This window comes from Amblyomma maculatum, chromosome 8, assembly GCF_055883805.1.
Source record: "Amblyomma maculatum isolate TAMU_Amacu chromosome 8, ASM5588380v1, whole genome shotgun sequence".
Taxonomy (NCBI): domain Eukaryota; kingdom Metazoa; phylum Arthropoda; class Arachnida; order Ixodida; family Ixodidae; genus Amblyomma; species Amblyomma maculatum.
The window spans coordinates 78,269,710-78,283,688 of NC_139351.1; the positions used below are offsets into that span (position 1 = coordinate 78,269,710).

Consider the following 13,979-nt stretch of genomic DNA (forward strand, 5'->3'; position numbering starts at 1 on the left):
TCAAACTAAGCACAGTTAGCATAGTTTACACATGGCATCTCACACTGCATTCTTTCCTTGATGGTCTTTATTTTGAGATGTTTCAAAATACCTTTTATTTCTCTGTTGAGAAACTTGGTGTCCTATTAGAGCTGCCACTAAAAGGTGATAAATGTGATAACCGGTAACCCTGCCTTTCTTACACCAGGCCAAAGCAAGATATTGCTTGCCAGTAGGAACAGATGTGCATGACACTTTCCTGGAACAGCCGGCAACAGCGCAGGGAAAATTGTAATATTTTAGTTTGACCTGTCCCAGAATTTGTTATGGAAGCATTATAGTAGTAGCTCTTGTGCTTTGTTTTTGTAATCTATTGTGCTGAAAGTAGAAAAAAAAAAGAACATTAAGGTTTAAAGATGCAAACTAAAACTGAAAGCAGGGTCCAAGATTTAAAAAAAATTTTTTTTTCAAGTTTCAAGTTTATTGTGCACATATGATAGTATCACATACATAATAAATAAATACAAAAGGAGTCCCATAGGGAAATGTACTGTACTGGAATCTCCTCAGCTAATTAAAACAAGTTATAAAAGGGAGCAGTGATAACAGGAAATGTACAAAGTAAAAATATAGTATGTTATAACAAATATAATGCGAGAGGCAAGGGAGAAAAAATTCATGCTTAAATTATAGATTACCCCACATAGAAGCAACCGTACACAGAACGACAAGTAGTATCATATAAAAAAATCAAAGGAAGAACAGCAGCATAGCATAAAGTAATACAAGAGAATACATGCAAGTATCCATTATTCAAATAATAATAAAATTAACAAGTGAACATGTGCAAAACAAGTTTTAAACGTAACTATTTCTGAAGTGTCTATGAAGTATTTCATTAGTTGGTGGCACTGAATGGTTGAAGAATAGAAGAACAATATGAGCGCCATTAAACAAAAGTAGCGAAGGACTTGATTTGATGCCCAGAGGTATGTTATTCCATGCTTTGACTGATGTGAATCCAACTACGGTAATTAGTGCGCACTCTTGGCAGGAGAAAATTACTTCTTGATGAAAATTTAGTGGTATTGGGGTCGGTAAGATCTTGACGATATATAAACTAGAGAAGATTGTTGTCACTAACAAAACAATATATGAAAGTGCCCAAGTTATACGTGAGTAAGGTAGAGATGGGAAGAATGTTAAGTTGCTGAAAAACCTCGGAATATTGGCACGGTATGGGCTGCATGTAATTATTCGTGAGGCTTGGTTTTGTACGTGTTGCAGTGGTGTGATGTCACGTGTGAAGGATATGTGAAATCCCAAGTCGTAACGCAGTAATTCAGATGACTATGTATGAAAGCGTAGTATTATGTTCGTATTGATGGAGAAAGGATCGTGCAAGTTTGAAATCCATTTCTCGCTCTGAACTCTGATAGTCTCAGTGCCAGTTGGCCGTCTGCAAGAAACAGGAATTAGTGGCTGAGTTGCTATAAAGCAAGGAAATGGCTTGACAAAAGCTGAAAAATGAGAGCACCTGCAGGGGAACAGGGTTTCCAATGTAACCAAGTTGCAGTTTCCAAAATACACATGTGTTATGAAGTGTGTTTACCATGCTTAGGGGACACCCTATCAGAGGTTGGTCACCAATAAATATAAGGTCACTCACTAAAGCTTGTTAATTTGCTTCTGTCAAGCTTTATTGATGACTTTGAAATCATAATTTTAATGCCTATGACACCTATAGTTGCATAGATTTACTGAAAAGTCAGTGGCTCTTCAGATACTTTTTCTTTTTTTTTTCTTTCTCACCTTTTAATACCTGACCCATATCACAAAACAGCGCTTTAAGCCCTGGTCAAATTGTTGTATAAACAGGGATGTGGCTATGATATGCACCACGCTGAAGGTTTTTTAGTTTTCTTTCAGCTTGAGTGTCACTCGTGCTACAAAGAGTGAGATTCTGCGATCAGTAATGCCTGCGATAATTATGAAAATAGCAGTTCAGTGACATAGAAAGCTATGTCACTGTGAATTTGAAGGGCAGTGGATAAACAACAATATGCTTCGAGGTTTAGTCAGGCCTTTGTCACCTTCTATGCATCAAGATTGGTGGGGCCTGAATTGCTCTTTTCTCCTCTAATTTAGCAGCTGCACAAGGTGGAAGCGAAAAATTGCTAAATATATATTTAAATATTGTTTAGCAAAATTATATCTATGTACGTATATAGCTTGACCATTAAGAGGAGCCATGTGTGGCTCTAGGAGAAGCAAAATCATGGTAAGTCAGTGCTACTACGCTCATTTTCACGTTTTTGCTGCAACAAGAGCGCGCCATAATTACCCCCCGCTGCACACAATTGCTCGTGTCTGCCATAGGATGCCACAATGTTTGGAGACTCAGTTATCATACAGTTCAGTCGTTCAGTCGTGTCCGACTCTTCGTGACCTTATGGACCATGCCACGCCACGCTTTCCGGTCTCTCACTATCTTCCTAACATCACATAACTTCATCTGCAGTGCCTCGAGGATGCCATCTAACCATCGCGTTCGCTGCCTACCCCTTCTCCGGCGACCCTCAACCTTTCCCAACATCAATTCTTTCTCCAGCGACTCCTCTCTTCTCATCAGATGGCCAAAGTAGCTGAGCTTTAACTTTAGAATTTGACCCTCCAATGAGCAGTCAGGGTTTATGGTCGACAATATCGACTGATTTGATCTTCTGGCAGTCCAAGGAACTCTCAAGATTCTCCGCTAGCACCACAATTCAAACGCGTCAATTCTTCGGCGACCCGCCTTTTTTACAGTCCAACTCTCGCATCCATACATCACAACTGGAAAGACCATAGCACGGGTTATACGGATCTTGGTTGGCAGACTAATGTTTCTGCTCTTTACTAGGCGGTCAAGGCTAACCATTGCTCTCTTTCCCAGAAGCATCAGTTATCATAAAAGACATAAAATATGAGTGCTTGACCTATGGCAATGTAGTCGCTTAAGATTTACATTTTGCCAATGTACATTTAGTTATTTAAATGTTTTAGTTCTAGAGAATTGCTGATTTTATTTCTAATGCCACCAAGATTACGAAAAAAGGCGCTCTTCCAGGCTTAATATCGTTCCAGATACTGAGATTACAAACACTTTTTGGCTTGCAGTTGACAAGCAGCCATGTAGCAAACTTGGCCTTCCAGGGTTCACCACGTAGCATTTCCCTTTTCCTTCTCTTTTCCTTCCATTGATTCCTCTTAAAATCCGAAGTGTTTACATATACGGCTTTAGGCGGGTGTTTCAATCAATTTCAGTTATAATAGTTGCTTTTAAAATTATAATTGCCATATGAGCGCTTAAGCCTGTTTCACATGCAAGTGAAAACTCCCGCAATTCCTGCCGGAGTAACTAAAAAACTTGTTTTGAGCTGTCACGGCAGCTTGAGCTATCCAGTTCCAACTTGTTGAAAATTTTTCGCTGTGTCGATGCCGCTCACCACTGAATTCACTCAATTGCTTTCATGTGAACCAGCCTTTATGTGAAGATTTAAAATGTAATTGAATAAATTTCAGTTAAATAGGAAACCAGCAGGGATAGCTATTGTCTCTTGAAATGTTTATCGAGCCTTATAAACTGAATATAAAAATGAATTGCATGTAGTGGCCATCCCCTCCTTTTTTAATGAATTGGATCTGTTGTGTCCACTTTTCTGCTCCCCCTCCTTGGTTTAATGAAACTGCCATGCAACATTTATTAATATGCCACTGTCAATTATTGGTTGTAAGTGGCGTGCTGTGCTGTTCATGAAGCTTACCATGATATAAACATTTTAAGCTTCGATAATTTCAGAAAGGAAAGCTAGGCTAAGTTCTTATTGAGTGAGGCAAGATTTTCTCCTCTGGACTCACAACATTTTTTTTTATCAAAGCAGGAGGAAGTGCCAGTACCTTACCCTGTGCCAAATGATGCAGACAGCTCAGGTTCTGAAGAAGACTGAGGTTCTCAAGCAGCATGTTTCTTTTTTTCTGAAATGCTGAATGCTTATATGACATATAGAACACAAATTAGAAGGATGCAACTTTCAGTGTACAGTTTTGTAGTTCAAAATTGAGTTTATTATGTGTATATAAATGTAAATGATAATTCCATCTTGACACCAAAGGCTTTGAATGAAGTGCAAATGTTAAACATTTTGGGCAGATAACCTTTCTTTGGCTTGCATGTTCAGTACATGCTCACCTTTATGCGGACCCTAACAAATGTAAAAAAATGGAATTTATCATAGAAGGAACCGCATCGCACTGTTTGTCAGTAAAATACACCTGTCATTGTATCAGTTAGACTCTGCTATTTGGCACTTATGTAAGTGGACTGTAAGGAAATTTGATGTGAACTAACATTTTTCCCCAATAATATTTGTGGATTATCTCATTTATTTTAAGGTGCTGACTGCAGAGCTCAACAAAGTATTTTGCAATGTGCTGATGAGAGGACACAAGTTGCAGCCCTTCTCATGTCCTATGTGATGCGCCATAAAATCAGCGACCAGGGGGATCACAGACCCGCTGGATCTGCTGAATATCATCTACCCAGGAAAAGCTCCGAAAATTGCTTTTCAAAGCTTTGGGTGTACACATTCCTGAAGCTGAGAATCACTTCTATTGTCTTGATTGTACCAGGTACTTGGGCAGTTCAGCTCAGATTGACATTCACTGCGAGAACTGTGAACGGGATATTGACATAGCTTTTTGCTCTTCCTTCCTTGTAATTGCTTTGAAAGAGCAGCTTCAATGAATCCTTGGGCAGCAAAACTTGAAGTTGCTTTCGCAAAGAAGCAGACGAAGTGTGATGACGTGGATGGCACAGAACATGCCAGGCTGTCAGCTGATTTTTCAACTCACGATATTTCACTATTGTGGAATGCAGATCAAATCAGAGTGCTTTAAAAATTGACTTTTGACATCTGGCCAGTTCAGTGTGATATTCTTGAGCTGGACCTTGCAGTCTGAAAGAAGAACATGCTTATGCCTGCTCTTTGTTTTGGTTTTTCAAAGCCAAACGTGATCACTCTTTTTACACCCTTTGCAAATGAACTACAGGAGGTTTCCTTGGATTTCCATTAGTTAAACATGGAGGACAGGTTCAAATAAGTGTATTTGCAGCTGCGTGTTCAGTGGATGCCATTCGTTCAGCAGTCAGAAACTATAAACAATTTAATGGTTTTTTGTGTGTGGCTAGCGTTATTACCCTGGGGGCTCATCACACGAATATTTAGATCCTGCTCCAGAGCACAGGACTGCTGTGAAGCATATTGAAGCGGCTAGAAAAGGCACACCTTATGTGCCTGTTTATTAATAGAGTCAAGGGACCTTGCCTTGCTATGACCTCGCTTTGATGTGGTGGATGGTTTCATCCCCGATTACCAACATAGTGCCTGATTTGGTGTGATGTGACAGTTACTCAAAATGTGGCTAGAAAGCGAGTATGACTGCCCTTGGTAGAAAACAAACAAATTGACTCAGCTAAATAGCCTGGGGTTGACCATCTCACCTCTGATAAAGATCACCTGTATCCCAATGAGGTTTGAAGACTGAGCTAGGTAATTTTAAAGTGTCAGACCCCTTACCATGCTCTGTACAGAGAAGGGCGCCTGCTTTTTTGTCGAGCAAATACTAGTTACTTTGGCCATACCACTTCTTCATTTTTTATTACTTTTTTATTTTCTATTAATATTATTATTATTTTTTTTTTCTAGAGGTGCTCCGTGACTGCGATGTGCAGGTTTGAGTTACTCCTTTAGACTGAACCAGCTCTGCTAGATGCTTCAAGGATAGTTATACGAGTTGTGTCGATACATTTCATAACTCATCTGTGGTGCACTGTTATTCACTGAGGCTTGAGCTCCAGAAGCCTGCAGTATTGGTGCAATAGGCATTACCTTTAGTAAGTGTCGGTTTCATCTTTCACTCCTTGTTTCCACTTGTGCAGCTTTATGCATTTTGGAAGTTTTCCAGTCATGGATGCTTACTGAGTTTTTTAATGCCTTTAATTTTACATTTGTTATTTTTGCTGAATCTTTTTCCAATTGTATACATACATATATGTACATTTTCCTTCTCCCTGCTAAGTTTTTGTCATTGTTACAAGCTTGTTTTTTTTTTCCTGTCATGTGGCGGCTATGAGGTATATATTTATAGTTGTGCTTCATTTACCCTTTCTTAATAGTTACACGAGTTGTGTCGATACATTTCATAACTCCTCTGTGGTGCACTGTTATTCACTGAAGCTTGAGCTCCAGAAGCCTGCAGTATTGGTGCAATAGGCATCACCTTTAGTAAGTGTCGGTTTCATCTTTCACTCCTTGGTTCCACTTGTGCAGCTTTATGCATTTTTGAAGTTTTCCAGTCATAGATGCTTACTGAGTTTTTTAATGCCTTTACTTTTACATTTGTCATTTTTGCTCAATCTTTTTCAAATTGTATACATCCATGTACATTTTCCTTCTCCCTGCAAATTTTTTTGTCATTGTTACAAGCTTGTTTTTTTTCCTGTCATATGTGGCTCCTATGAGGTATGTATTTATAGTCGTGCTTCATTTACCCTTTCTTACATCTTTCCCAATTTTGCGTGCTTGCCGGGTATTTGGGTACAGTTTAAATTTGATGTAATGAAGGATGTGTTCTCTGTGCATCTTCTTTTTCCCATTATTTTTTGTCTCTATGTTTGTTTGTTTTTGCACTTTCTGGCCATTTTCATTTTTTTTTCTTTTGCACCTCTTACAATTGTAGTTTAACGGGCTTGGAGGAAAGTGGTGGCACATGGAGCATTGAACACAGGGCTCCACTTGGAAAGAAATGGATAAATGAAATAAAAGTTGTTCTTCATCCTAAATCTGCTTTTGTACTAATAAATCTTTGTCAGTTAATGAGAGTGGGCACGTACCAGATATCTTGACTTTTGTGAAGTGAATTCCTCGCGGCTGGCTTACTCAGGCACATTGTCAAGATCTTGCCTTGATAAGGGATAGTTGCTTGCCAAACTGCACTATAAGCACTTCCACTCTGATCAGCTTTTGAAATGGTAATGAAGGCTTGGAGCATCATGCTTTGAAAGGGTGATATAAAACGGGAGAGAGGGGGGCAAATGATCTAAAAAGGCAAGCTGTTGGGTATACTTATGATCATCTTGACATCTATTCAATAATAGCTTTCTGTTGCCATTGAAAGTCACAATCAAGGAGTCCAGCAAGGTCGTATAACATTCACTGCTCTTGTGAATGCTTGAGGCAGCGGGGCTTGCCGATTCTGAAAGTCGACAGTTGGAACTTGCATGTTCAGTGCAGGGTTGGTGCCGAAGTTGACTAGCGCTGTTGTACCAGTGACATAGTGGCAGGGTCAGTTGGCGGCAATATCAGCAAGTATATTGTAGATGATTTCATCTTCATAACAAAATTTTTTAGCGATTTCCAAGCCAGCGGCTTCCTCCCGTTTGTTGAGTGTTATGGCAGAAGTAACGGGGCAAGTGGGGCAGGTGGGCATCAGCTGCTTAGGCTTTGACTGTCTAGGCTTTTGGCAAATATGGTCAGCTACGAATGGGCAGGATGCTTTGAAGTTAGTGTCTTTTATTGTGCCATATGTGAGCATGAATACATTTATTAGTATGAAAGCACTAATCCAACGTTCAGGGCCTAGCTAAATTGTCTAATGCTTGTGTGTCTGCTCGTAGTGCTTTCACACTAAAAAGAAACAATGGGGACAGAGTGGATTCAAACTCAGGAAATATTCATGGGAAGCAAGTATGAAGTGTCATAGATATAACTGCAGTGGATCCCTCCATGTGCAGACTGCAATACACTCTTGCACTGTGCACTGGATGTCCTCGTCTCCATCAACTGCCACCTGTGCACAAAAGCTTTCACACGTCCTACTCGATTTAACTGTGTTAAATTTTTTTTTGATGCTCAAAAAACTGGGTTACAGGCAACTACACAGGATGGCTAAAACAAAGGCTCATAATACAAGATGAAGCCGTGGTTGTCTCTGGCTTCGTGAATGGGCTATGCTTATATTGTTTTGACTCCATTGCTCTTCGGGTGTCATTTGGCTGATTCTAATGGGTGGCTCGTATTCTCACTAATTTCATTTTGTAGAACAGGTGCTGTTATATTTTGATTCTAATATTTTCTTTGTACAGTCATCAGTCTTTGTTGATTTAAAATGTGCAATAAATTTTTTGAATGTCTTGCAACCATCGTGATTATTGTCCTACAATGATACATATGTCACTGAGCAGCTCATAAGGGGCAGAGGGACACATGAGTTATGATTCCCACTTTTTCTGTGCTTCCATTTATTCATAAAGTTTCAACACATTGTTTAAATATAATTTCAGCCATGCCTACTTGATGAAACAGCGAGTCTAGAGCTTGAAACTTTATAGCTTTTTTCAGATGCATTAAAATAAAGATGCCAGATAAGAAATTCCCCTTGTTTTTGCACTGAAAGGAACAACTATAGATGACAACAAACACTTGTTTGAAAGGTTAGAGTGCATAAACAAAAGCTGTTTTTTTTTTTTTACCATGATGAAAATAACCACATTTTGCTCAGCCTGACTGAATTTTAAGTGCTAATTTTCTAATGTCTTTTGCAGAGTTACTTTTTTGGTGCATGGCCAGATTAAGGAAAATGGCCCTTGGCTAAAGCGCTAACATAAACACCTCCCCCCCCCCCTTTTTTTTTGGTCCTTACTCACTTTTACCCTACACTTCTGCAATATGCCCTTTTTATCCTGTCTGTATCAAACTAAAGAAGAACAAGATGTGATCATTGCGATTAGTGCAAGAGTGATGCATTAGTTTGGCACCATACAGAACAGAACCAAAGCCATTAACAGCCAGACATGAAGGTAACATAAGGGACTAGTCCGGCACTCACTCTGACACAGCCAATTTTCCTCCCCTAAAGGAGCAGAAAAGAACAGACGGTACTATTTGAGAGATTAAGGACGATAGTGATAGGGATGAAGGTGGCGATGGAAAAAAAATTACTTTCATCAGTTCTTTCAATTACATTTTTTTCATGTAGTCCCCTGTCACAGGATGGAGGGAAAACTATTAAAACTTCTGTGATAATATAAGCAGGTGCAGATCACCTCACATGAAAGGGGCCTCTGAGAATGGTGGGAATTTCTGCTTTTGCAGCTCAACAAGGTCTCTCCTGTTGCTAAACAAATAAGTCGGATTAAGCAGGGACACCCGCCTCGTTCCCAGTTTTCCTCTTCATACCTGTTGCTCATAAGTTACGTTATTTGCCATTCCATATATGAAGCAGGTTAGAATAAACTGGCCCCCTCCTCCTACCTTCGGAGATAAGACCCCGTGCCGCAGCCTCCTTAGCCCACATTTAAATCCAGTGCTGCTTGGCCACCAGCTCATTAATGGCCACAGATTCAGACCCACAGTAGCAAGGAATCCCTTTTAAATGAAAAAAATATTGGGAAAGATGGTCTGTTTGATGAATGTAGCTCAGTTTGACATTATCAGTATTTAAAACAATGCAAAAGTTGGAAAAAAGTGTCAATGTTGTTGGTGTTCCAGAATGAGTAAAGAAGTGCATAATAGTTATTTTATGCAAGCCCAACCTGCTAGGCCTCACTTTGTGCAAGAACTTTTTGGCAGTTTCTTGGAACAGGAGCTTGTGGGTAAATGCAACATTTTCATTTGCTTCACCATACAGTGCAATAGCGCATATGTGTGTGTCATATTTTCTGCTGGATTAAAATTTCAAAAATTGTTGAGCACTGTTTCTGTGCACGTATCTTTGTTGCACATGCAACAAAAATATATTTAATTATCTTTGAAAAAAACTCCACAGAAGAATTAAAGGTTGAGCAATGAATATGGGTTCTGCACACTAATTGAAACACTGTTTTATGTGTTTAAAAAAGCTACCGCAGTACTAGGTAGTGTAATGCCTGTGATATTGCTAGTGGCCCCAGGTCTACCAGGAGCCACAGACAGCGTGAACACACATGGCAAGGATGTAATGAACACACGGACGGCAAGGAAAATGACAGGAAAACAATAAAACAAAAAGAGCATCCTACATGAACTGCATTGTAATGCCAATGGCTGGCAGCGAGGTGTGGGATGGCAGCATGCATTGCCTGCATGTAGCTTGGAGTGCTGAACACTTGCGTCAGATAACATACGGGCTGGCGGCTGGCAGGGTACCATGACGAGGTGCCGAGTGCCAGTCTCATGTGGCTACGTTACCCGACCATTTCAGCTAACAACTGCATCACTGGCCGGATGCGCACGTGTGGCCAGTCCGCACGAGCTGTCATCCACATCCACATTGTTACAATGCATTTTTATTTGCTCAAGGTTGAATGATCAATAAGTTTAGCCCCCAGTGTGCATTTATTAGAATTGCACTTTTGACAAATTAACTGCACATTTGCGGAAATACATTTTTAGTTCATTGCCAATATGCTACCCCGAATATAATTTTGAGTACTGATCTCCGAAGGCAGATTGAATTGTGCTTCAAATATATTTGCAAGGACTATGCATTTTCATAATTGAAGTATACTTTAGGCTCATTGCTTTCAAATTTACAAAAGTACATTTTAAATTCAGTTTTAAGAGGCTGGCTTGAAGTGTGCTGCAAATATATCTTAAAGGCCCACACATTTACTATACCTGAAGTGTACTTCAGACAAATTTATTTCATATTTCCAAAGGTACATATTTAATTCATTTTAAGTACGTAAAAAATGCCTACATATTTTTTTTTCACGTATTTGAACTATACTCGAAATGTACTCTCAGATACAATATTTTTCACACAATTTTAAAATACATTTTGAATATTCACCAAGGGCTTTGATGAACATATTTCAAACATATTTTGAGCACATCCGTGAATACGAATTACAATTAAAATGCATAAAATATATGCCACTGTGTATTCCAAACGTACTTCTTTTTGCCAAGGGACGTCGGCTTTACTTACGTAACCTACCGGGTTTAACTAAAGCTAAACCCTGCTAATTTTTTAAAGGACGCCGTCTTTCTATTGCGACGAGATTTCTAAAGCTAACACATCAAAATGTCATGTTGTGAGTGATGACAGTTCCAAAAGATACTACACCGCCTTTCCTGGCCGCAGTTCGGCGTTGCATTTGTACGTTGAGGCATTTGATCAAAGCGTGCGTTACGTGAGCTTGTGGGTAGGGCTTCAGGCACTCTTGGGCCGCTTGCATGCTTGGTTTCGCTTTTTTATTTATGTTGAACGCCGTAGCCTCTGCATCTTTCCTTTGGACCGAAAAACGCCTGTTGCTGTTTACTGAGGATCGCGGATACCTTTTATTGCAATACAACGCCTAACTGTGAATGTTACATAATGTGCATATTTGACTACCTTAAGCACAGCCAGAGGTCTGCTAAATATTTAGTACAATCCAAGCATTGAAGGACACTGGCACAGTTACAGGTGGTATTATATTTACACTGTCAGAAATATCGTCTCGCTATCCTTATAATTTTTTTTTCGTTCGTTGCCTATCGGTTGTGACTACTATTGTGGCCACGCGACCTCTGTAGCAGTACCTGAAAGAACGGGGCGATCACGTCATGACGCATTGTGCGCTAGCCCGGACTCGTGGATCGATTGTCAAGAGAAGAGCCCACCCCAAAAATGTCCTTCATTTGGGCCTCAGGCACTCATTCTCTTGCATTTTCTACAGAGTGTTAATCGCGATGCAAGAAATTAAACATCCTCGACGGAAACGCATTTCTTTCCCATCTTTTTACGACGCGTTAATCGGTGCAAGAAATTAAACGTCCTTGAAGGAATGAAACGTAGAGGCGAGCAATGCTCAGAGCCATTGTGGAGCTCAGGTTTTGCGTCACTGCATATTCGTCAGCTGGAATGTCAGCCTGTGCGTTTCAGTACGGGCTTTTGGCCGATGCACGTGCGATGCACGTCACCATGCAAGTGAGCCAAACGAGGAAAGGTAGCACGAAGAACACTGGCATGATCAGCGCGAGACGTTCGTCGATGCTGTAGGGTCGCGTCCTATAGCGATGCCCCCGCGCACCCTTTCCCTGCGAGTCGTTCACAAACTTCGCCTCGATCCAGGCCACATCTCCCTCCAGCGTCTGCACGGCCACCAGCTCTGCCATGGAGGCGTCGATGTGCCGGCTTCTGATCGGCTGCTGCTGCTTAGACGACGAGCGGTCGCTGCGGTTGTTTGGCTGCGAAGATAGAACGGCCTGCAGGAGCTTGCCGATGTCCACCAAGTGTGGCCGCTGCTTGTAATTGCTGTTGCTGGCGTTGACCTTTGCTTTGTTGCTGGCATTGTCGATGCTATGGAGGCCCGTGATAGGCCGTCCACCGTCGTCGCCTCCGGGTGGCTTTGCGCGCTTGTGGACTTCGCGCCGGTTTCTAAAGTTAGCTTGAAGACAGAAACAAATGGAGGGTGCCAGAAGCAGCAGCAGCAGGATAGTGGCCGGATGGAACCATGTCGCCATACTGGGCACCCCGTCACCTTTAAAATTTTCAGAACGTCCCCGCAAGAAGGTACTTGCCGCCGCTTTTTCCACTACCGCTATGGCTTCAGCATCTTGCGGACAGGCTGCTGGACAAGCGGCGGCCAGATCATCGCGTCCACGTCCTTGTGATCTCCGGCGGCGGTAGGCGCTGGTGTGGAATAGTTCGTGCTTTGATAGCATCTGGAATGACAATGATGATGAAGATGACGACGACGAGGACATTTCGATTGCCCTGCTTAGGAGGAAAAAGATCAGCAGATACTGCTGCGCTGTAGAATTCCTTGTATCGATTATTATTTAAGCCGTTCCTGGTTCACATCTTCGATTTTTTGTTCGTGACGCAGTGACCTGGAAACAGCAGATCAATATACATCTCCTACGGCCGGAAATGTGCTTCCCAGAGACGTGAATATCTGTAAATTCCTCTCGATTGACTAGAATTGGTTTTAATGTGTGACGCTGCAAGCCCCATGAATTTCGCCGATGTCTGCCTGAAAACCGCTTCCCCCTCTCGCTCTCTCTCCATGAACTCCGTGGTCGCGAAGAAGGTACTACTTTCGTCGTGATTTGGCCCATGGCCAGCACGGCACACTAAATAAAAACACAAAAATTCTATTTACCTCGATTCTCGCATAGAATTCTAAGCTCATATGCATATAGGTCGTTTCAAAATGCTAATGGTGAAAACATGTTTAACCAACTTTAATCAGCAGTCGATCATCCTATGGTAAGAGCCTTTTAGGAATCTAAACTAGCAGTTCAGTTCGCATTTTATTTGTCTTTTGCGCGTGGTACAAAAATGAACATGAAAAAAAAAGCAGATAGGAATTGGCTTCTGTTCTATCAATTTCTTTTAGGCACGAAATTATTTTGCTCGAGTTTTGGCAGCATAAAGCGAACATAGTCTGAATCCGAGCCTGAACATGAGGGTTAAAATGAAATATTCCGCAACCATCCATTTAAATGGCAGCTAGCAGAAAAAAAAAAAAGTAAACTTGTTGTATCCTTAAAAAATAATTGACGTGATAACATGCTGTCATGGACATTAGGATTGTTAAGTACAGTGGTCCTCGTTAGTTGCTGATTGGTAGTCACTGTTAGTAGTGCTAATTGTTAGTACTTAGGTTGGAACGATCTCCCATCGTTCCCTTTAAAGTCGGCTTTCTTTCGTGGTATTTACTCCAGCTATTGCGGAAAGACGCCAGCATTAGTGGTTAACATTTACAATCGAAAGATGGGGCCAGCGTTGCGGTAGCTGAGGAGCCATGAAAGCTCCAGTGTCAGTGCGTCTCCCTGTTTTACAAGCAATATCTCTCAGGGCTGGAGAGGAGCCCCATAGACTCAGGACTGGGCTTTTCGTTCAGGTTCCTCAGCGAGGGCCTTCCTTACTCTTGAGTGCTACCTAAGCTGGCCTTTGCCGATGACTTGGTGCTCCTAGCGAAAAAGCCC

At 41.2% G+C, this 13,979-nt stretch overlaps 1 protein-coding gene across 1 annotated transcript; it reads right to left on the reverse strand.

The window, feature by feature from the left end:
- Positions 1–10,663: 10,663 nt before the first annotated feature.
- On the reverse strand, positions 10,664–12,823 carry LOC146181571 (uncharacterized). Its single transcript, XM_084575514.1, has one exon. It carries the CDS (start codon positions 12,750–12,752, stop codon positions 11,925–11,927), a length of 828 nt encoding a protein of 275 aa, XP_084431640.1. The 5' UTR covers positions 12,753–12,823; the 3' UTR covers positions 10,664–11,924.
- Positions 12,824–13,979: the final 1,156 nt, after the last annotated feature.

Coding starts and splice junctions, on each gene's coding strand:
- LOC146181571 (XM_084575514.1), bottom strand. CDS start 12,752: ATGTCCTCGTCGTCGTCATCTTCATCATCATTGTCATTCCAGATGCTA.